We start from the raw sequence: 24,132 nt of genomic DNA, 5'->3' as shown, positions 1-24,132 counted from the left end.
TGCTGTGCATGGTTTATTTAAATCAGACCCCACTTTCAAGGAGCACCTTGTGAGCTTGTGTCCCCACTAGTGAGTGGCTATCCCAGGTGGGCTGTCATTGATGCTGTTGTGTCATCTTGCACGAATCTCTGGCTGTAAAACTTGCTACATTTCTTTGGATGACTGCCAAAGAAAAGTTTAGCAGGAAACCAATTCTTTGGCTTGGTGGTCACAAGTATTTAACTTTTTATTGGAAAGAGGTGATCCTTATTATGTTGTTCTAATTTCAAGGATGTTCCCTCAGTGGTTTCTATTTCTGGAAAACAGTGAATTTTGTCCTGCAGGTGGGAGAAAGTTAGGACTGGGACCAGAAGGACTGACCTCTCTGCTCTTTATGGTTGACTGCACTTGCATCTCTGATGTCAAGCTGGTGGAACTATCTGGAGAAAATGGAAGGACTTAGAGAGGTGCAGCATTGCAAAACTTAAACACACAAAGTGCAGTTCCAGGTGTGAATTGTGTGACTTCATGGGCTGCTGAGCTCCTGATGGGAGAACTCAGTGTGGGCATAATCATTTCACCTGCCACATAAGTTACCCCTCAGAAGGTAAATGAGTGGGTTTTCCTCTGGACTCAGGGCCATCTGCTCCCATCCTTCACCCACAGTGTTAGAAGAGACAGAAACACTCAGTTTCATAGAGGGTTTATGGAATCATACAAACATTAAGGTGGCAAAAGACCTCCAAGGTCGAGTCCAACTGTTAACCCAGCACTGCCAAGCCCACCCTTAAATAAGGTGCCACTTCTACACATCTTCTCTATGCATGCAGGAAAGGTCACTGGGCAGGAAGACCCCATTTCTCGAGGGTCACTGCCTTGCTGGGAGCAATTAACAGCTGCTGACTCAGGCAAACCTCTGGCACTGATTAACCACGGCCAACGGACCAGGCGGAGGGGTGGGATGGCAAGGGAGCAGCGATTGGTTTGTGTCTGAGGACAGAGGGTGGGAATTGATGCTTTTCTGCCTTGGGTTGCAACACCTGGAGAGGATCTTCCTCCTCGGAAGGCGTGTAGCACCTGGGAGGTGGAGGCTGTCATCTGTGAGCAGGGACTGCTCAGGGTTCAGCATGTCTTTTATCCAGGTAGATAAGGACTCGGATTTTCCTCTTCAAAATCTCCCCTATGGAGTTTTCTCCACAAAGGAGGAGGTGAGTAACAGCAAACTTTGTCCTTGGGGTGTTGTAATTATGCCATGGTTATGAGAGAGCAGAATTTCCCAGCAACCTGGGACAAAGGAAAACTTTCCAGCCTGAGCTACTCACATGGCCTTGACGACAGCAAAGATACAGTTGCTGCCTTGTCTGTTTCCTTAATGTGATTATTTTGATGACAACTGCTTTAAAACTACACAAAAGAAGAAGTGTTAATAGTGATAAGTACTTTGGCTAATATGTACAGTAGTAGTTGTGATTTTGACCATTTTTGCGAAATCATTAAATCTGTGTTGGGTCTTTTTACTCTACATAGAGGCACAGCAAAGTTCACACATTTTTTAAACTCATTTTCTTTGATTGTAATCACACCATCACCCTTAAGAAGCCACATTAAATACTACTCTTGCTGAGTTTGGTTAGTGGCTGCCAAAGCATTAAACCAGCACAGCAAATGTATGTTTTATCTGTTTTTGCAGCTAACCCATTGCATTTTACTGAACATGTCTATGCAATGCTGCATTAAACATGTGCAAGTGTGTTACATTTAAAGCTATGCCCAAAGGCTATAGGTTGAGCCAGTTTCAGATCTTGTATTTTATGATCACAGAAGAAAACATATTTCACCTTTCTGCCAAAGAAGTAGTTCCCAGGTTTTTTCTTGAGTACTGAGCCCAGCTGAGCTGAACCTCACACCTCCAAGAGCCAGCCTGACAGGCTGGAATCTCAGAGATGAGTCCTCCTGGAGAAAGGGAAACAAGCCAAGAGCCACATTTTGGAAGGAGAAAGTGGAGAATATATTTATCATTGCTCATGGAAACTTCATGATTACCTCCTGGTTTCTGGTGCTTATCTGCAGGTTTAAAAAAAAAAAAGATTTTTGAACCAGAAGATTGTGTTTTTCTGATGTTGTATTTTCAAAAGATAAAACTGTGATGGGTCATTTAATCTCCTAGATGTGTGTGCTGTTATCTAGCAAGTTTGTATTATTTTTCTACTGCCTGCAGTATCTGCTCTCTGAAGAAGACACCTTCACTCAAACCCTGTGAAAAGACAGGCAAGGACTTAAGGGAAATTATTTAGGAAAATAACATTTTAAAAGTAGCCCAATGTTTTAATGATTTCAATCTAAAACAATCTAAACTTCATTCCGGAGTATCCCAGTTACAAATTAACCTGACATGACCTTTAGTTTTTTTCTGCAGGAATGTTTGTTGAATAAATACCTATTACCACACTTGGAATCTTGTTTAGAAATTAAAGGTTAAAAGAAATAGGTTTAATAGCACAGATGGTTATTTCGGTGAGCTTGTTTTCAGAACAACTGCAACTATTTTGTCTTTATTTACCTATAGACACAAATAATTGAAATTTATCTGCATTTTTCAGTCCCACACAGCTGTGGCAGAGCTGCCCTGGGTCTGTCTGTGCTGCTGCCCTGCTGGCACTGCCAGCTCCACACATGCTGGGGGATGAATAGGGACTTTGTCTCTTGGACTGCATCTCTCCAGCCAGTGCAGCCACAGTGCACCGTGTGTGGGGGACACTGTTCCTGCACCGAGGACCTAGGCTGGGATTTGCATGCAAGCTGTGGTGTGAGGATGGGTGGTGTTGGACAGCCTCAATCGATGTGATACAGCAGTAACATGCCTGGGCTAAGATGTTCAGCGTTCCTGGTATTGTCAGTGCAATCCAGAGCACCCTCAGTCCTCTGGGAATGAACTGGGATGCAGAAATGCCTGTTTCTCCCTTGGTACATTGTTATAGGGATGGGATCCACCCTGGCCATAGTCTGTCTGTGCTTCAATTCCCCACTTGTAGAAGGAGCAATAGCATTTTCCTACTTCACTGCATATTTTGTATGTATGGTGTTGCTCTGCAACACTTGTCATTAATGAGGAGTGGGCAAATACTTCTGGGGGAAAAGGAAGAGAAACCTCTGTTATGCTGTCCTTTCCCCAAAAGATGGGATTGAGGCTTTCTTCCACCTCTCAAGGAGTCTGCATGATGCTTTCCCCATAGACATTTTTCAGTCACCAGACTCAGACTGGCTCTTAAGGATCTCTTGCTGTGGTATCAGACCCTTGTCCCAGATGGATTAAGTTCTCTCTGGTCACTGTCTTCCCCCATGCCCTCGTTGGAGGATTTTTGGGTACAAGCATAAACTCTTGTTCTCTTCTCCACTTCTGCTGCTGCTTTGCAGCCTCGGCACCGGCTTGGGGTAGCGATTGGAGACCAGATTTTGGATCTCAGCGTCATTAAACATCTTTTCAATGGACCAGCTCTTGCCAAACATCAGCATGTCTTTGACCAGGTACTTATCAGTCTGTTCTTCTAATTTCCACACACATTTTAGAAATATTCCATTAGGGACTTTAGCAACATGTGGTGAGATAATGAACAGGAACTGGAAATGTGTTGTCAGACAGGTTCTGCTACAGGGAAAACCATCACAGGTGTGTAGCAAGGAGAGCTGATGCATTGGGGGTTCAAAGAGCATTTTCGGTTCAAGTGTCATCGACCTTTGGCAATGCAGGGGTCTGACACAAAGCCTGAATGTTAATTCAGTCCTCCTTGTGCCTTTGATACTTTATGGCAGGAATTGGTTGGGGTGTTAATGACAGGGAGATTGTGTTAAGGGTAAAGGTAAATACAACCTCTGGTTATACCTGGTTGAGATACCAAAGACACCAAGGCCAGAAAGAGGTGTGTTAGGATGGGATGATGCAAACATGCAGCAGGTCCTGCTGCAGAGGACTTGTGGTGGGTGCCCAAGGGTGCAGGCAGTCATGACCAGGCAGGATGGGTGATCTGGGCAGCCACCATGGCCACAGGAATCCAACTCGAGGATGGAACTGTGGGACATTTCATGGATGTGAGGGATAAGCCAAAGGTCATCTTTTCTTTGCCCCCCCCACCTCTGTGCCTCTGTTAGCCCACCCTGAATGCCTTCATGGGGCTGGGCCGCCCGGCGTGGATGGAGGCGAGGGCTTTACTGCAGAGGCTGCTGTCAGCTGGAGAGCCCACCCTGAGGGACAACACGGAGCTGCGGAGAAGGTGAGGGCATGGAGTGAGGCTGCAGGAATGGCAAACTTTCAGCTATGCCCTGGGTCACCAAGCTCAATCTGTAATTTGAGGCACCAAAATCACAAGTCTGAATATGGCCACCTGCCTCCTACATGGGAATTAACTGGAGTTTGAGGACATTGAGTGCTTCCTTCTCTTAATTACATCAAGATCAATCTCTGATTAATCCTGTAACTGCCTGCAGATCTGGGGTGTCACCCTCCACCTGGAAACACCAAGCTCTGCCCTGGGGTGTGCCTGGACCTGTTTCCTCTCTGTGGAGGCTGAGCTGGGCTGCCCAGGCAGGCATGGGGTGGGGTGAGCTGGTTCTCTGACCGTTCACTGTGGCCTTCCATGAAGATGTGGCTGCAAGAGTCTCCACCTCTCCCACATTCACCAGCATCTCCCTCTCTGCCTGTCTCACCTGGGGCAGTTTGTCTTTAGCAACCACCTGACTTTGCTAAAAGTGAATCTGTGATCACAAATTGGCTTCAGACTTGGGGCAGTGCAGTGGTGCAGGGGCAAGAAACGGGGACTGTGCTCTTTGCTGTGCTGTGCTGATGGAAAATGTGTGTCCGTTAACCCCACACCTTTTTGTGTGTCTGGAGCGATGCTTTAAATGCTGCAAATGCCTGTCCTGACAGCCAGCAGGAGCTGTTCCTCCCTGGGGGATTTAGGCACACACATGCAGGAGTGGGGTTAAGCCAATGCTTGACCTTCCCTCAGCAAGGCCAGAAGTTCAAATCGGCCACATCAAGAGCCACATCCCATGAAATCATCCTTCCCACAGAGCAGAGGCAGCTGCTAGGAATGGGCACGGGGTGTTTCTCTCTGCTCTTTGGGCATCCAGCTGGCCTCAGGCATGCCCCCCTTCCCACTCACACTCTGATGGATGCTCCTTTCAGCTGAAAACATCCCAGTAACAGCAGCTCGTGCAGTCGTCAGATTTTTCTGCAGGGCTTTTTTGCTGCAAGGCTTTGCAAACTAAATTAAGGAAGGAGCTGGGAGAGCGAGTCAGTCTCTTACATGCTTCTTACAGATGAGAGGCAAGTTTTCTGAGAGCTGAAGGCATCATTTTTCATTTCAGAGCATTTGTACCTCAAGCTTCTGCAACGATGCACCTGCCCGCCCACATTGGTGAGTCCCCCGCAGCCAAGGGCTTCTCAGCACTGCCCTTTGCTCCTGCCCAGAGAAGCTGCTTTATTTCCAGCTTGCTCAGACAGACAGATCATAGCTGTGACAGGGAATGGGTTTTGCAGCAGCCAGAGGTAGATTATTGCACATAATGAAAGGTAGGTGCTGTCTGTGGCACAAGAAGAAAAGCCTGGGGAAGCTCAATAGCTGCCAGAAAATTCCTGGATGTTATTTCCACTAAATCAGGGTTGTCTGGTAGTGCATAACTCCTGTCATCAGACTGGCATTAGCAAAGGCCTTTGTGACTGGAGCCGGGCAAGAAACACTTGTTCAGTTTCCAACAATTTCCCCCTTTGCCATCAAAAAATAACTCAGGTCTTGCAAAATTATTCAAGGCAGATACTCCAGCATGGCATCATAAAACAGGTATGAGCTTCCATTCCCAGACCATTACTCTGTATCCCAGATCTTACCACCAATCCCATGATGCCATGGAATGCTTTGAAATTAGTATATTCATATAGAGATATAAACATTTTCCTGTTTTTAACAGAAATTTATATTTGAACCCAAACCAACTTGGTCAAAGTCACTTGCGGGTGTGACTTTCATAGGAGCAGGGATGTGAACTTGCCCATTTCCCATCCAAGCTCTGTTCCCACTGGGCTTTTGACTTCCTTGCAGCACAGCCACTGTTTAGGAGAAAACTTGGCCTGTCCCAAAGGAACCATGTGGACTTCCCATGGGTGTGATACCTTCTTGAAAATAGTTTCAAGTTCAATATGTCTTGTCAAAAAATTGCTGGCTTCTGGCTCTCATGAGCACTGGAAATGGAGCACTGCCCTGGCAGTGTGACAGGGCTGTATCACAGAAATAAAAGGCATTTCAGATTCTACAACACTTTGCACCTCTGCATGTTTCTTGCTTGTCCTGAGTGGCTGGATCTTCTGCTGGGAGGCTGAAACTACAGGGTATAACTTACTTCTGGATCCTCCTGGATCTGCAGGATAACTTACTGGGCTCACAAAACAATATAATGAAAATGCATCTTCCCAGTGTGAGGTTTTCGCCCCATTTCCTCCAGTTTCCCGTGGATCCGAGGGGTGGGAGCTGTTTGCAAGCACGGCAGCAGAGGGCAGCAGATGTCCTGAATATCAGTCCCTCCATCGGGTCCCGCCGGCAAGAGGAATTGCCTTGCCTCTGGGAAGGAGGCTGCTGCTGTGTGTTCTGCGCTTTCCCCTCTCTTCTCTACTGGAGACTTAAAAGGGGGGAAAAAGGCCATTTTTGTGTGCATAAAATTTATAAGTGAACTGTTAATCACCCGTTCATGCTATTAATTAATTACATCTCTGCGGCCAGCACTCTCACTCTCTCCTTTTCTACTCTTTTCATTGCCAGCAGCATATGCTGTGCTTTAGCCCCCCAGCAGATGAGGGACTTTCCTGCCATTGATCCCTATTTTGTGGCTTTCTTCTCATGCAGGAGATTACACTGACTTCTATTCTTCACGCCAACATGCCACAAACGTTGGGATCATGTTCAGGGGGAAGGAGAATGCTCTGATGCCGAACTGGTGGGTAGCTTTGGTTTTTCTCTAGTGCAGGATTATTTTACAGGCTTATCGGTACATATATATAATTTTTTTAATATCTGAGTAGTTTCTCAGGAACATTCTGATTTCAGTTCATAGCAGATGAAATGAATGAGTCAAGAATTTGATACCAGAACTGAAACTCACATATCCCCAACCTCACCTGAGTGTATTGCATTTTGCTACAGCAGCCACACCAGTTACTTAACAGCACCCCAGTTCAAAGACAGATTTACCTAAGAAATTGGTTTTTGCTGAGTGACAAATAGCAGATTTTAAGCTCTAAGGAATTAATTGGAGCAGTGGCACAGAAGTGCATTGACTGCTACATGGCTTTGGATTACAGTTTGCTCATGTCAGAGTGTGTTAAGTGCCGATGACTGTGCCCATCTGTGCAGAGCTCTCTCCTTTTACCTCGCACCCCCGTGGTGCTTCCACCCCAAAAAGCTGCTCTGGTACACAGCTAACCCATGCTCTGTGATGCTCTTTCACAAGGCTGCACTTACCTGTTGGTTATCACGGCCGGGCATCGTCTGTTGTGGTGTCTGGGACGCCCATTCGGAGACCTGTGGGACAAATGAAACCTGACAATGGTGAGTCCATGGCAGGATTTTTATGTGGATTCTTACGTATTTGCTCTTTTCCTTTCCCTCTACATCATGGAATAGTGGAGAGGAAGGGCCTGGGATGCCTTGTCTAAAGCCCAGCTTTGGGTCAGGGCAAGCGAAAGTCCTGGTTTAAGTCCCTCTGGTGTTTCCATGCCAGGCAGGCACCAGCTGCTTTGTTTCTTCTGGCTCTTATTTCTATTTCTCTACCCACAGATAAACCTCCAGTATTTGGTGCTTGTAAACGTCTGGATATCGAGTTAGAAATGGTGAGATGGGTTTGGTTTTTTCCTTACCATTTGCAAAACATTAAAATAGAAACAGGGAAGAAAGGGTGAGTTTAGCTTCTTCTAAACAGAATGTCCCAAAAGGTCCATTCCTGTGTTCCCTCTGAGCAGTCTGTGCAGCAGCAGTAAGGATCTCTGTGGAGCAAACCTTCCCTTCTGACGAGGATGAGGGTGTGTTACCTCACTGGGCAGTTTCCTTGTACAGCTTTCAGGCTGGAAACAGCTTAACTGCACCAACCTGGGCACCAGGGCAGAATTTGTTTTATCGGACACCAGAGCCTGTTACCTGGTTAACAGCTACCTCTGCACCACAGCCAGGGTCTGTCAACAGATGCTGTGAGTTTTGGAAGTAGAGGCTTGAGTCCAGAGCAGAGGAAGCCTGAGTTCTTGGGAATGTGATTCAAAATCCTCATCCTCCTGACTGGAAAGATGAAACCTCTGCTGTAGGTGATGTAACAAAACACGTTTGGAAGGCACATAATTTTGTGGCTTAGTGTGGTCCAGAAGGAAGAATGTTATAGACTGTTCATTAAGACTTATAAAATTTTAATAGTTTCTGTAATTTTTATATGATTTATTCCCCTTATTTTCACTTAAAAAAAAAGTGAAAGAAGTGTGATATTGAGGGAAATGGTACTAAAAATTAAGTGAAAGCTTTTAATGCTGCATGCTTTGTAAATCAATGCTACAAAGGGGGAAGCAGTCCCATAAACTGGGGTACCTGTGGTGCAGCTATACCTCTGCTTTGCAGCCTGAGTTTTATTGGTGGCTGCTGCAAGAGCAGAAGGAAAAACTTCTATATTGATGGCAGAAAGAGACAACTGACTCCCCATAGAATTCTCTGCCATGTGCTCAGACTGTACATTTCCTAAGGGAGTGAGTGCAGGCATCCAGTTCATGACCTGTTTTATTTAGTGGGCACATTTCTCCATCTGGCTCCTCTTCTCCTCTGTCACAACAGAGCCACGTTCAGCATCCCCTCAGATGACCTTAAACTATTTCCTGTTCACTGTCTGCAGCAAACAGAATCCTTTCAGTGGGCAAACCTGTTCTGCATCCGGATTGCAATTAGGAGGGACTATTTTTCACTCCTGCATTTTGACAACATCATGCCTTTGTTTAATGCCTGTCTCTTAGCAACACAGTGTTCTTAAGTAAATCCAGCCTGTCAGCTTCGTGGAGGGGAAGAAAGAGGGAGTAGGCCATGGGTTTTCTCTAAATGTGTATGGGAAATGATGCAAAACACATCCTGTCCAGCCTCTGGTGCTGGTGCCTGTAACCCTCTGTGTAGTAAAGATTTTTAGCTTAGAAAACTCAATCAACATGTTGCTTTCCAATTCCAGGCATTTTTTGTAGGTCCTGGAAACAAGTATGGGGAGCCAATTCCTATCAGCAGAGCCCAGGAGCACATCTTTGGGATGGTCCTTATGAACGACTGGAGTGGTAACCAGTGCTGCAGGAGTCTGCCTGGAGAGGGGGTTACAGTGTCATGAGAAACCTTAGAGAGGGATAAATTACATATTTTAACAGTAGAATAGTGATCATTCAAACCACTGGGTATGGTTGAAAGGGATCAAAATGAAGTGCTGTCTGTAGTCCATCTTCAATCAATCAGTAGAACCAGAAACTGCTGCCTAATGAAGATTTATTTATTTATAAAAGAGCTAATATCAGTCTAGTTTCTTCTGGGCAGGGATGGAGTAGCCCTAAGGATGGTGATTCCAAGGATGATGATTGATTTCAGTGTCAGGAGAAGGAAAAGGATTTGGCAAGCACAAATCCCTCAGTCTCTACAAAGGTTTAACTAGTTGAAATTGGCCCTATGACTGGCAAAGATAATTATCTGGGTGTACAAGCATTTATTAAACTGGGGATAAAAATACTGGTTATGTGGGCATGACCTGACTTGTTTTACTTATTGCTGACTTTTCTGCCTAATCTAGCTGGTCAAAGGAAATTCAGTTGAAGGTCTAAAAGGGAGGGATTTAAATTAGGATTTGGGCATAATGGCTAGAAAAGAGTGGGGGTAACATTTCTAATTTTTGTTCTTCTTTCACAGGTCTGATGGCTGTGCAACTCCTAGGATACGTTTAACTGCATTGTTTTGAATTTTCTCTTCCTAGCCCGTGACATCCAGAAATGGGAATACGTTCCTCTGGGTCCTTTCCTGAGCAAGAGTCTTGGCACAACCATCTCTCCATGGGTTGTTACCATGGAAGCTCTCATGCCATTTGTGTTGCCAAACCCTGTCCAGGTTAGCAAAAGAAAGGGTTGAAATAACCCTAGCAGTGCTACAAAAATGTCAGCAGAGCTGGATAGTCCCATCAGTGGAAATCACTGAGCTGTATCAATGCCAAACACTGTCTTCACAGAGTTTACCAAATGTGATTCTGCTTCTGAACATATAGAGGTACCCAGGGCCCCCTCAGTTCAAGTGGTTGTTGGTGTCTCTGGCCCTGGCACATGGTTCCCTGCGTCATCCTGTTTGAGCAGGGCAGAAAAATCCTCTTCTTTGAAACACCTGGAAAATAAACTGATCAGAGAGCTTCTTTTGGTAGCACTTAGCATTCAGCAAGCAGTAGAGAGAGGGTGGACTCAAGCCAAAACACTTTGTTCAAGCATATCCAGTTGTCTGCATTATGTAAATGTTAAGTTAAAACTGGAAAAGGTAAGAGAGTCTTGCAGAGACCTCACCATCTTCTCTGTGCAGGCTCAGAGCAAAGGTGTGCTAGCACTCTGTTTTGGGTTAACATCCACGCTGACATGATGGAGATGGTTTTTGGAGCCCCTTTGCAGGAAAAGGAATCAGATTATATGAATATCATATCTATCCTGAAAGATCTTTAAAAGTGTGTTCATAAGACCAATCAAAGAGATATCTGAGTAAGGTATGGTGGAGTAAATGGGGTGGGCAGCACAGGCTGGGCAAACAAAATGTCACTGGGATGGCTTATGGAATTTTTCCTTTCTGTTCGTTTGGACTGTGATGGCTTTTATATGCTTTTAGGATCCCAAGCCACTGCCCTACCTTCAGGATAAAGAACCCTACACTTTTGACATCAAGCTCTTTGTTGCTATTAAAGGTATGGCAAGGCTGAGTGGGTTACAAAGCTAAAATTGCCAGTTTCAGGATTGCAGAACCACGACATCTTTCAGTCATTTTGCTCTTGGTTCCACAGTCCTTCTTGTCCATATTTTCCCAGACTGCCTCTGTCAGAGAAAGAGGCAAAGCTCTTCTTGCTCCCCACTGGCCTTACAGCAATGTGCCATGGGGGAAATGCCTCCCACATGGTTAGCTTTTGATGAGAAGGGTCCCTATGGGGTGTCCTTGCTTGGGCAAGGGTGAGTGGGACATGGAAAGAACACATGTATGTAAGATCCAGAGGCTCACCCGCATCAGGCCCCAGCTCATGGCCCTGCTGACTGCTCGGTCCACATGTTGCTCCTGTAGGAGAGTAGGAAATGGGCAGCTTGTTGCTACTCCAGTGCTACCCACACACTTGTTTTCTATGAAATACTGGTCTCTGTAGCAATAGAAAATGTTATTACTGGTTTCTCACTAGGGATTACAATGATAAAAGAAGTCTCCATCCATCTGTAAAATAAAACTCCAGCATCGTTCATCCAACTCAAACGAATTGCTTCTCTCATTCTTTATTTTCTGCAGGAGAAGGAATGAGCACGCCAACTACTATATGCAGATCCAATTTCATGGTAAGACTCCAGCATCTTTTGTTTGTTTGCAGTCTTGCTGATGCCATCAGCTCTAGCCTTAGGCAGTTTTTGCATTAGAATCACAGTGTAAAGTCATAGAATCAGTAGAATTGCAGAAGGTTTCCAAGATCGTTGAGTCCAGATGTTAATCCACGACTGCCAAGTCCACCACTAAACCATGTCCCTCACATCCATACACCTTTTGAACACTTCCAGGAATGGTTATGATTCCACCACTTCCCCGGGCAGCCTATTTCAATAGAGCTGAAGATCTGACCTGGTGTGTGTCTGTGTGAGAGACAAAGGAAAAAGATTGGAGGGTTGTGATAGTTCACCCCTGTGAGATGGAAACACCTGAATGTTCAAGCACTGAAGAAAGGAGCAGCTCTTTCTGCTGGTCAGTTTGGGGTGCTCAAAGCATCCTAGGTTATGTGCCCATTTGGCAGGAAGCAGGGACAGCAGAAGGCTCACAGGAAGAGGGAATTGCTTCTTGCCATGTCAAGTTGCAATACAGCTCTGCAGTCACAGCTCTAATTTAGATGCAACTCATTGCTGCCAGCCTGGGTCTGCACCAGTCCCTCAGTGGGCAGTGTGGCAGCTCTGCCTTTACCCACTGGAGATTTATGTGCCAGCTGCAGCATTTCTCAATCAATTTCATATTCACATTTGGCTCTTTGCATAGTAATTACCTTAATCAGTAAATCAGTAGTCAGCAAATCAGTAATAAGGAGATTTTCTATGAAGCCATTAAAATACTGGACTTAATTATGGAGCCTGGGTCAATAGTGCTGGCCTTAGAGAGGAAGAAGAAAAGGAAAAATCACACCAGCTGAAAAAAGGAGAAATTTTAGGGGGGTTAATTGCATAATAAATGATGTGTTTTATAAATGCCATCAGCCAGGCCACCTAACTACTGAGAATGTAGCACTAAGTAACTGTGGATGTTGCTTTCAGGTTGTTGAAGGTTCTTACTTAAAGAGGGAAACTTTTCTTTAGGGACAGCCTTACCAGCATCATCCTGAGAATGCAATACCTTCTGCGTAGTCAATGTCACACCAGAGAGGTTTGTTCTTCATTGCTTTAGTCTTCTCTTTCTCCTTCCTCCAGCACATGTACTGGACCATGAAACAGCAGCTGGCTCATCATTCCATCAACGGGTGCAACCTCAGACCTGGAGATCTCCTGGCCTCCGGCACCATCAGTGGACCCGTAAGTGTTTAAATAATGACAGTCAGTGAGAGCTGGTCAGTGATCCAGAACCAGCTAAGCAGGGCTTGGGTCTGAACCCTGACTGATCTGAGCAGCCAAGGAGCTATCTGCAGTTGTTTCCCAGGCACTTTGAGCTGCAGCTACTGCTTTGGTAGCCCCAAAAGCATGCTGTGGAGTGTTTGCTTTGGTTTTGGTTTTGGTTTGGTTTGGTTTTTTTTTCATTCTTTGTTGGTTTTTAGTCTCTCCTGTACTGCTTTTCCTAAGAACTGTTTTACAATAGATGCAAATGAATTTCTGTGCACAAGCATCCACACAGCCCATTTACTCTCTATGAAATGCAAGTTTGTTATTTCTGCTAAGAATGTAAAAGGTGCATGGGCATAATTTTTAGTTTCTCCAATAAAGCTGGAGCCAACTTCACAGGCTGTTATTCCCCTTGAACTGCCATATGGACAGTTGTTGCAATGTATGGGTAACTCACACCTTCTGAAACACCAAATACAAGTCCTGTATATGCTGTCTCCAAGACAGCCTCAGGTAAGTTCTTTCCAAGTTGGGATGCCTGTACTTCCACTCTGGGCATTTCTCATGTGCTTTTTGAGTCTTCCAACTATTTTACTGGCAGAATGACATCAAAGATTCACAAACATTCACCAGATTTGCTCTTCTGAAAAACAAAATATAATTAAAAATCTGAAACATGACTGCATAAACGCAATGTATTTGTAGAAATCTCCTCCATTTGTTCCCATTCTTGCTGTGGCAGACCCAAACTGCTTTTACAGGGTTGAACACTGTGTTAAACACACCATGTAAGTGCTGATAGACAGCAAGCAATTAAAGAGCAAAGGCAGGGAAAGAGGCCAATGTGTCAATGAATTAAATCGACAGCAAAACTCTGTTCTTTAGAGGTAACATACTTGTGAGTCTGGTCCCAGCAGCAAGTAGTTGAACAGCAGGAGAGATACTAAAAAATTTCTTGTTTGTTTACAAACTCTTGCTACAGGAGCCAGAGAGCTTCGGTTCCATGCTGGAACTGTCCTGGAATGGAACAAAAGAAATCCCTCTTGGCAGTGGACAGTCTCGTAAATTCCTGCAGGATGGAGATGAAATCATTTTGACAGGTAATGGCTGCATAACTGCTCTTACACTGCATCAAGGACACGTTTCCATAGATTGATCCCAGCAGGGCAAGCACCTGGTGTGGAAATGGGCTATTCTATCTAGACCTGCCATGCAAGCACAGTTGTTTCCATCCTCTCTGTCAGGAGGCAAAAGCAGGTGAATAAAAATTTCCCTACCATAAATGCTTTCCAGATTAGATTATTTGCTTTACTAAGTACTTAATGCTCTTGCTATGCTGTTGTGTGAGTGCTAAGGGGACGATAGAGGTAGGTTTGCCTATACGAGTGAAAATACTCTGGGACTAGAAGCTATTGATGTATTGTTGCCACCACAGTTCAGGTTTACAGGTAGAGGAGAGCTCAGTAAATTCTGGAAAAAGTTATTTTGCAAATAAAATTTCATTTGTGACCTGGTCATCTTCAATGAAATGTGTTGCAAATCAAATGCATGGAAAAGAGCATGAAGCCTCCTAGAACAGCTGACCAGCTCTCCTTTGAAAAGGGCTCTGTTTCAGAGCTGTTTCATGTTGGGACTTGGTTTTAATTTTCATCTCTATAAACTATGGATTTTATGAATTAAAATCTACCGTGGTGGTTTGTGATCTAAATCCCATTCCTACTTCTTTTTAACCCAAACCTACTGCAAAACAAATCTATTTTTAACTTCCCTCTAATCTTTTCAACCCCTTTATGGCTTTTAGGGACAAAATTGTTGGCAAGAACAGTCATGAGAAACTTTTGGTTCAAGCCTCCCTGTTGTTGCTATGTTGCCTACTGAATTTTTAGGGAATGTCTTGTGGGATGTTGTGTGTCATCAGATGAGATCCAGCCAGTGCCACACCTGGCTCTGAGCTGCTCCATCCTGGTGATGTTATCAGAGATATTCCTGCACAGGAACAAATGGCTCAAGCAATGGTAAAACACTGACAGGTGTGACTGAGGGCAGAGGAAATGTAAGTGACTAACTCCAGTGCAGCAACCTGAAGGTGTGATGCTACTATGTGCCTGCATACCTGTGCCTGCGTAATCCAAGCAGGACTAGGATTTTTGACAAAACAATCTAAAATAATATTTTTTTTCTGAAAGATTTTTAACAAAACCCAGGAACTTTTCTGTGTTGAAAAAAGAAAGTAATGTATGTATTTCAGTCTCCCAGTGATGGCTCTGTAAGTGGTTTTAGTGGTGCTGCAGTCAGAGCCCCAGTGTGTCCTGCCTGGCAGCCTGTGCAATAGTCTTGAAATCATGTCTGTGAAGCGCTGGCAATTTTACAGGGGAAGATGCTGAGAAAACTGGAGATTGAAATGTACTGAAGAGAGCCATAGATGATGAAACTAAGGAGTCCCCAATACCTCTGACATCCTTCAGCCTCCCAACAACCCTGCAATTACTCATGCTGACACATGTAGGAATCTGACACTGCTCCCTACAGGCTCCCTATATATCCAGAGTAGAGACACTCCTTCAGCAATTCCAAGTGCCACACTGCCCTCCAGAGTTGCCAGTCTCCCTCCAGGGACTACAGGCCAGGAGCCCTAAATTAGGATACAATTAGGTATGATGAGCATCATGCTGATAATCCTTATTGGTGAGAAGCACCTTGTGGTTTAGGAACTGCTGCCATGGGGAGCCAGCTCAGGGACAGATGGGACTGATCAATGACCCATGTTGTTCTTCATGCCCAGAACAAGCTGCATTACTTAAATAAATACTTTGAACCCTGAGTGTCTTTAATCTTTAAAGATGGCACAATGGCATTGATGTTGAGCTGGATGAAGGCACTGTGGCCCCGGTGGCACAGCCTTATGGTAATCGATCTGCTGGGCTGTTTTGCACTGGCAGCACTTTGTGGTAATCAGGGCATTGCAAAGAGCCAGGTGCTGCTGAGGCTGTCTGCTGGGACAGTTTGGGATCTGCTCCTATTTAGTGATGTATGGCAGGTCCAGTGCCTTATGGCACCCTTGAGGCAGGGCTAATGCTATTCCATCCTCTCCCAAGGCACTGCCAAGTGCCCAACCCATCATTTTTAGTTTCCTGTTTCAACTTCATGTTCTTGTTCCCCATGTGGGAGCTATTTAAGAGACCTAACACATAAGATGAGAGAAATATATTTTTCCCAAGAAGTGCATCTCAGGGAGGAAGCATTGCAAGGGAAGGGCTGTTGATGGTGTGTGGCAGCCAGCTGCAAAAACCCCTCAGTAGCTCCTTGGCACACACAGAGCTCGCTTTGTTTAATGTGCTGATCTTTGGTACTGCTCTAAATCGTGGCTGACAGCAGGGATAACTAAACTGGGCTGAAATAATAAGCTGGAGCTCAAAGGAAAGCTGGCAGTGAAGCCTAATGAGACAAATGGAAGTGAAGCTGAGCCTTACAGCACCTTACTCCAATATTGCTTATAGATGAGGATTACCTGGCAGATACTGGGATGGTGTCTGTGGCTTTACACAAGCTCTTACAGACACTGCTGTCCTTGGGAAAGCTGCATTTCAGCCTGGCTGTGGGAGCTGCACTGTGGGGTAGAGCTGGCAGGGTCTGTCCTTATGCTGTAGTAACTGGCTGCCTGGTAACCTGAGCCGACCCATCCTCTTCCTCAGAGGAGGTTTCCACTAAACTGTGCTAAGGATGGGGATCAGAGTTAATTTGTGTTCTGTTTAGCTGTCTTGGCTTCTTGAAGGCAGCTGTTTTTTATGATATGCAGGGAAGGTGATGTATTCCATCAGGAAAATCCATCTCTAACTATGAAATCAGTCCTTAAAAGGTAGCTTATGGCACTTGTGTCCTTCCTTTGATCAGCTGTTGTAGCAGAAAGCTACAGTAGGTCTTCTCAACTGTTCTTCCCAGAACAGACTTCCCAGATGGGCCAGGAGGCCTTGTCTATGCCCCCTCCCCTGCCTTGCCTTCAGCTTTGCTGGTGGATGCTGTTTCTGGAGCAGCTCAGCTGGCCTGTGGCAGCAAGAGGCGCTGCGGCATCTCCATCCTAATGTCATCTCCTCCATCACACAGGAGTAGGGAGAGATTGAGTCATCCCAGAGTCAGAGATGCTGTCACAGCTCCACAAGTTCAGCAGCAGCCAGCAGAGCTTCCACGGCTGTTTATGTAACAGGGGATAAATGAGTACTCTGAGCCAGATGCTGAGTTTCTTGTGGAACTAAACCACTTGATTTTAGCAAGCAAAACAACTTCTGCAAGGGCAGGTCCTGTTGTTTGAGGGGGTTTAATGACCATCTTTCTGGCTGGAAGCATCCCGATGTCCCAAGAGCAGTCCTAATGCTCCAGGAAGAGAATCCAGATTTATTTGATTAATCGCAGGGCTAGGCCAGGCAGCAAATCACTTTGCCAGTTAGATTGATGGTGCTTTAGTTTAGGTTTGAAAACAGAAATATTGCATATCTTGTTTGCTCTTTGATCAATTCACTGAACTTGCATTTTGCTGTGTGTAACATTTTGTGCTTCTTCCTTTTCTTATATTCCAGAGCTACTTGGACTCTTCCAGGTGTTCTTTTTTTTTACCCCTCATTGGATTTCTGAAATGTTTCACTTGGTTTTGGTCTCTTTATGCCTTTATTCACTTTTATTCCTGGTAAAATCCTGCTGTCCTTACAGAACAAGCTGTCTGTTGTTTTCTGTCCCTAGGTTACTGCCAGGGCAACGGCTTCCGCGTGGGATTTGGCCAGTGCTCAGGAAAAATCCTTCCAGCCCTGTCGATTCCCTGATGGCTGGAGTAAGGTGACATCTGAGGAGGAGAAACTGTCCCCCCACCTCTACCAGTCATGCTGCTTTACTCAGATTTATTATTTTTATATGAGTGATTGAAATCTTCTTATTTTTAATTATCAATAAATATCTTAATGATGAATGTGGCTCTCTGCTGTGGTAAGAAAAATATTTCAATGCTACCTTAAAAGTCTCAGAATAAGAATAAGATGATTGAAATGGAAAATGAGATTCTTAACTCTTCTACTGTATTAATGGGGTTTTTGTAATTATAAAAAGAGACTTTCAAGTAAACTTAAATATTCAGAGTACTAGGTTGGTGATAACAGCTGAGATTCCCTGATGACTTCCTTTTTCCGGTGTTAATATGCTGGAGGTAAAATCCTGAAGACAAGTTGCATATGGATGTTAAAACTTGTAGACCATCCTGAATAAGAGTTACATGATTATTCCCTTAAATAGTTTGCAACAAAGCAATTTGGAAATGTGATAATCAATACAACTGAAAGCAGCAGGTGGGATGTCCCTGCTCCTCCTCCTCTTACACAACCAGAGGCAACTCTCCTGCTTCAGAGCAAAGATTTATCCCAGCCCACAGATGGCAGTCTGTGTTGGGGCACCCCTCAAAGGAGCATGGAGATACCTCATGAATCCTGCCTGGGTTTACAGAAGGGAATTCCCCATTTCTTTGGCCCTGCACACCAGCTTCCCCAGGGTCAAGGAGGGAGGGCGAATTTCAATGGAGTGATCCTCAGGCACTCACTGGTGGCAGTCACACCTTGTCACCTAACAGGGGCTGGGGTAAGAGGACACCAAAGAGGCCAACTCCCTTCCTGCACCCCTTAAAGGCATCTCTTGCTGTGGCATCCCTTTGCAGCAGCCAGTAAACAAAGCCACATGCCTCTTTTCTCAAGTGTAAAGGGCATCTGCTGTCTCCTGCTGGCCTACAAATCAATTTAACTCCATGGCCAAGTGCCAAATCACATCAATTAGAGGATATTACTGACTGAAGGAGCTCAGGAGACCAGATAATGAACTCTGGTACAGTGCAAGGGGAACTTGTTAAATATTTGCTTGGTCCTCAAAGTGAAGAACCCGATGAGCCTTCTGGCTTTGTGCAGCGACAGCAGGGTGAGCACAGGCTGGTGCTTTTCCAGGCTGTCCCATTGCTGCTCCCTAGGTCTGCTGGATAGTTTTGCTGCTGTGGGCCAAGTGGGTGTTTGATGCCATCCTGGGGAGCACCTGGTTCTGATTGGGAATGCAAACCTCATGGCCATGCAGAAGAGGAAAATGAATTTGAAATTAAAAGTAATGAAAAAATGTGGCAATGCAGATAAATCACTGGTAATGGGGCGTGTGAACAGAAACACTCTTCCAGTGTGCAACAATAATAGTCCCTTAAAGAATGATACTTGGAAGATCATCCCCAAATCAAGGATGACCTGGCCAGGAAAACAGTGGCTCATTGTTGTTTATCAAGGAAAAGCTATTTTCCCTTCAGGCACTTGTAGAAACTCAGAGCTGAACTAATAGGCAGATATTTATTCAATGTACTCTGACTTGGTCATCAATTTATAGATGCTTTGTGCTGTCTTTTGACCTCAAAGGACAATTTTGAGTTGACATCTTTCCTCTTGGATTTAGAAATAACCCATGCTGTTCCTCTGAGCACAACCTGGCTTTGCTCCTGGCAGCAGCAGGAGGACACAGAAAGCATTTATCTGGGGGACAAATTTCTCAGCAGAAGCAACATCCAAGGTGCACCTTGCCATATTTGATGTTCTTGAAACACTATCTGAGGAGAGGGGTGCACATTTACAGAGGAACAGGAGCTGATGTTGGGGCAATATGTCATTAATCATCAGTTTTGACCTTGATGCAAGCCATTTTGCAGCCAAGAAGGACTGTGGTGTCAAGGCTTTCTGGTAACAGGAGTTCTTAGGGGGACTGTAAATCCATAGCGCTCTTCTCAAGCTTTGGGTAAGGTAAAGGTCAGTCACGTGCATGGGCAATGAGTTCCTCTCCCAAAGAGCCAACTGGATGCAGCAGTTGCTGCCAGCAGGTGGAAGTTGGGCTCATTGCTTTGCCAGGAAGAGGTCGGTGGTGCTGAGAGCCCACCTGCAACCCAAACCCCAGCAGGATGGGGACACCCAGCCACAGATCCCCTCAGGCTGGCTCCTGCCCCAGAGCCAGGCTGCCACCCACAGCCTCAGCCCTGAGGGAGGAGGGTGGCTTTTCATCTGCTGTGGCCACTCTGTGCCTCCCAGGGCCCCCACCCACAGTATCTGGCCAAGCAGTCCTGGATCGTGCTGGGGATGGGTGGGAGATGACAAGGTCCCCCTATGGCCCCAAGGTGACTGATCTGAGCTTCTCTACCTGGGAACATCTGGAGGAGTTCCAGGTTCCCAGAAAGTGCAGAATATCTGGAAAGGAGCTCAGGCAGAGCAGGTTTCAGAGGTGAGCTGGACAACATCCAAAAACTTGCTCAGGACAAAGCTCAGAGCCATCTGCTGCCTTCTGCATGGATGGGGGCCAAAATGCCAGGAGATGCTAAAAAAGGAGAGAATCCTTTTTGTGTGGGCAGGACCATTTTCTTGTCATCCCCAGGAGAAGGTAGTGGGCTTCCTTTGGGTGGGCACTGGGGGGAAGGAGGTCCCATAGCTACACTGTCCTCACCCAATCCAGCAAGCCCAGACCCACCAGTACTGCTGATTCTTGCCCCTGCTGGGATACCCTGTGTCAAGGGGTGAATGAAGAGTATACCTGTGCTAGAGTGTGCAGTGCTGCCCTTAAAACAGCATTGCTTTAGCCTAGGACCAGCAGCACCCACTGCCTGGGGTGGAATCAGCCTCTGGGAAACACACAGGTGTTCTAAGCACCTTCCACTTGCTCCACCTCCCCTGGGGCAGGTGAGACCATTTTGCACCCTTATGCTTTAAATCCACTATCATCAGCTCTCTTCTGGTTTTGGAGGAGAGTCTTTATAGGGTAGGGGTGAAAAAAATAAGGCTCTTGGAGCAAGAGGGGGCTTCAGTCTGGGTGATGTCAGTTCAGCATGTTGACTGGTTGCTTAGAAAAGCTTGTTTTTGAAGTGCCAGTTTTACTTGGGTTGGTCCTCTCTACAAAGGGCTTCCTCTCCACTTCTAGGGGCTTCTCTCTCTGCTTCTAGAGGTTATTAATTTTCATTTGATTTAGACTGTTTTTCTTAGTTTGCTTATAATTTGGCTTCCAGCAAAAGTAAAAAAAAAAAACAAACCATAACAAACAAATGCAGTGCTCCTTTTCCTCTGTCCTGTCATAGCACCAGGTTTGTGGTTTTATGGCCTGGGCATAAGAAAAGAAAATCCTCCTTGGATCTTCAGAAGCCTGGAGGGAAAATAAAACCTTTCTGTTGTGTCAGCCATCTGAGATGCCTCGTTCTGGATCATGCAATGTTGTGAGGGAAGACAGACCCTGTGTTCCTGACTGGAGAAAATGGAAATGTGTGCCTGAATGGAAACTACAGCTCTTATGCTGGCCTGGAGCATCCTTCTTGCTGTCTGGTGTTTCGTGCTCAACAGAGGTCAGCAGTTCTCATCAGCAACTTGTGCTGGAGCGCAGCCGTCCTGAGCGTGAGTAATCTGGGATGTTGGGTGAAAGGTCTTGGAGGGATGCAGGAGATGTTTCTGGATTCTACTGCCTTATCATGGAGTGGTTGTAGATGCAATCATGCATCCTGATAATATTTCATCTGCTTTCATTATTTTGCTGGTAAAAAAACTAAGGGCAGCCACTGTTTGATACTTTGAGATGCATTTTCTCACAGATGAAAGCATCATTTGGTTGGTGCATAATGGAAAAGCTGGGTATAATTTATAATAGTGCTGTTGGTATAATTAGGTGTCAAAAGCATGGAATAAAAACCTAAAATGTATTTCAGAATTTAAGGGGACCAGTAGCTTCTTAGTGTTGAAATGTGGGTATGACCTGAAGTAGTTTTCTGCAGAGATTCTAATTAGAAGTGGAGGCAATATTGTGGAAAAAATTAGTTTTGATGAAAATGTTTGGGTCAGCAATATTCATAATTCTTTCATTAACTAGGCAGTAATAACTCAATGTAAAACACTTTTTCAGTAGCTGTTCAGGGTCAAGGTGGTGACTTTGTGAAGAGGGACAGAGCTGGTAGGTGATATTCACATGGCTTTTGGCTTTGAGCAGTAAGGCAGGAGGCCATTTCTCAGGCTTGATTGCCGCTTCTGTTCAAAATGCCCTCACAGTTGCTGCTTAGTGAGAAAGAAAGAGATCATTTCTGAGATTTTAAAATTGATTGAAGGCTTTGGAAATACGTGAGGGACATGCTGAAGTACTGACACCACACTGCTCCATACAAATCTGCTGTAAGCTGTTCCTGATTCTTATCTTCTCTTGTTCCCAAGAACTTCTTCACCTCAACTCTTTTTCTGCTGCACATGTTTGGTTTTCCATGAAGTTTTAATTACAGACCTGTGCTTTCTAATTTTCACTCTGTTTGCTCCATAGGCAACTGAAACAGAGCTGGGGTTAACACAGTTAATGAATGTCAAGGGAAATGCTACAGGAGCTGAAGTCCCTGGTGGCAGCTGAGCATCTGGTAGCTCAGCCTTACAGGATTGACACACCACCTTTATCAATGAATACTGGGGGGCTGGTTGGGAGCTGCAAGGACTGGGAGGGTCTCTTGTTGCCCTCCTCACTGTGCACTGCATCCAGGGCAAAAGTACTTCAGGGCTGAGGACCTGCCCTAAAAGAGCACCGGAGTGGTTGTGTGCTGGGACCCTGTTCAAGGGGCACTCTGGGGACTGGCAGGGTGCCCAGCTCTGCTGCCTTTTCCCCCCTACCAGGCACTTCCTTTGATCTGCAGAGGCGAAACGGCTGCTGCTTGAGAAATCCAATTAATCTTAAATATAAAATAAGTTTTGAATAACTTTGCTTTCCTTATGGCTTCGGAACACTTAATGCATTTTTATACATTTTTGATTGATTTCTGACTTCTCTATGGGGGCTGCCTGGCCAAGTTCCAGTATAAAACATAATGCTTTGTAACTAAGAAGTGTATCATTTGACATTTCTTAACCATGTTATGGATTGAATTGAACTCTGAGAATAAATAACTAGGAATTTTAAACTGTGTATTGCTTTAAAAAAAAAGTGTGTAAGCAGAGTGTTCCTCCCGGTTAGCAAGGAGGAGAAGTGGCCAAAGGCTATTTACCATTTTTAATGAAAACTGTTCTAAAAAAATGGAAATGCAAAAATGTAGACTGTAATCAAGAATTCCCACTGCAGCATTAAGACATGGTTAAATTGGGAATTTAATTTCTGTTATTTAAATTGGATCACCTGAGATGTATAACCATGAGACAGCTGAAGGCTGATGAATCTGTGTTGACAAGGTCAGACAGGGAGGGTAAGGAGGTGGAGAAGATGAATTTAAACTTTCCAGCCTGCTTTAGCAGAATTTTGACACCATGGGCAGCTCAGTCAAAGCCATTGCAATGGTGCTGGAGCAGATCAGCACAGATCAGGGCTGAGCTGGGTGTGAACTGGGGAGTTGTGTTTTGGTGTCACTTCATGTCTTGCCATGTTTACCTCAGAGATGCAAAGGTGCAGGGCTGGCTGCCCCTTTGGGATGACTCTGCACTCCAGCAGTAATGCCCAGCCCACCTGGTGTCACTGCTGTCCTTGTGTCTGTGCTGGTGGGGCATCTCAAGGCTTTGTAGTCTCAATTACCACTGGGCATTAGTGGGGGACTGCCTGGGAGCTGCAGGTAGACCAGGTGACCAGAATCAGTCTTGCTGCATGAAAGTTTAATTTGGAGCTGTCTTGAAAAGTTACTACCTTCATCTCTCATACATTTGCTGTTTTCTGGAGCACTGGATTCTAAAGTGAAACAGCTAAATACCTCAGATCTGCTGTTCTCACCACCCTCCCTGTGTGTTGCTAGAGTCTTGAGCACAGTGTTTTCCCCATCTAAGTCCTGTGCTGAGTTCTGAGCTGTGGCAATATGAGTTGAAGCTGCCTGCTGAGACCTGTAATGACCCAGCAAGCTGGGGACACCTTTGGACAGCATAGGCTGCAGCAGCATTGCTCATGTGGTTCATCAGTCCCTGTTTATTTCAGGAAAAGATCTATGCTCATAGTTCTTTAGGGTGTCTGCCCGAAGTCAACTGCTGCTGGTTTCAGTTCAGGTCTGGTCTATTCGCCATAGCAGCTGCTCTGAAAACAGCGTGAAGGCTCCAGCCTCTGCTTCTGACTAGGGAACAGGTAATGATTTGTCAGTGGGGTTTAGTCTTTGTGGCAAACTGGGTTCCAGGCACAAAGATCCTTCTGCCAGAGGACTCGCTGCAGGGACAAGCAGATCTATAAAGCACCCAGCTTTCAGGGAACAGAGTCCTTTTGCAAGATGAAAGAAATAGCGATTTCTCTCTTCATCTTTTTTTCAAGAGGATGAGTTCCCTGGGTACTTTTTACCATGCATATCCTGT

General features: G+C 45.3%; 1 protein-coding gene across 1 annotated transcript; it reads left to right on the top strand.

Annotated features, from left to right (window-relative positions):
• The first annotated feature begins 985 nt into the window (after positions 1 to 985).
• FAH (fumarylacetoacetate hydrolase) lies at positions 986 to 17,774 on the top strand. The gene is made up of 14 exons (XM_071568615.1): positions 986 to 1,187; positions 3,394 to 3,504; positions 4,126 to 4,247; positions 5,344 to 5,393; positions 6,873 to 6,963; positions 7,477 to 7,574; positions 7,803 to 7,855; positions 9,217 to 9,316; positions 9,997 to 10,127; positions 10,881 to 10,956; positions 11,541 to 11,587; positions 12,695 to 12,796; positions 13,803 to 13,920; positions 17,552 to 17,774. The coding sequence occupies exons 1-14, from the start codon at positions 993 to 995 to the stop codon at positions 17,629 to 17,631; spliced, it is 1,374 nt and encodes a 457-aa protein (XP_071424716.1). The 5' UTR covers positions 986 to 992; the 3' UTR covers positions 17,632 to 17,774.
• Positions 17,775 to 24,132: the final 6,358 nt, after the last annotated feature.

Source organism: Pithys albifrons, chromosome 13 (genome assembly GCF_047495875.1).
Source record: "Pithys albifrons albifrons isolate INPA30051 chromosome 13, PitAlb_v1, whole genome shotgun sequence".
NCBI classification, from domain to species: domain Eukaryota; kingdom Metazoa; phylum Chordata; class Aves; order Passeriformes; family Thamnophilidae; genus Pithys; species Pithys albifrons.
Note: the sequence above shows the minus strand (reverse complement) of the source record. Positions and strands in the feature narration are given on the sequence as shown.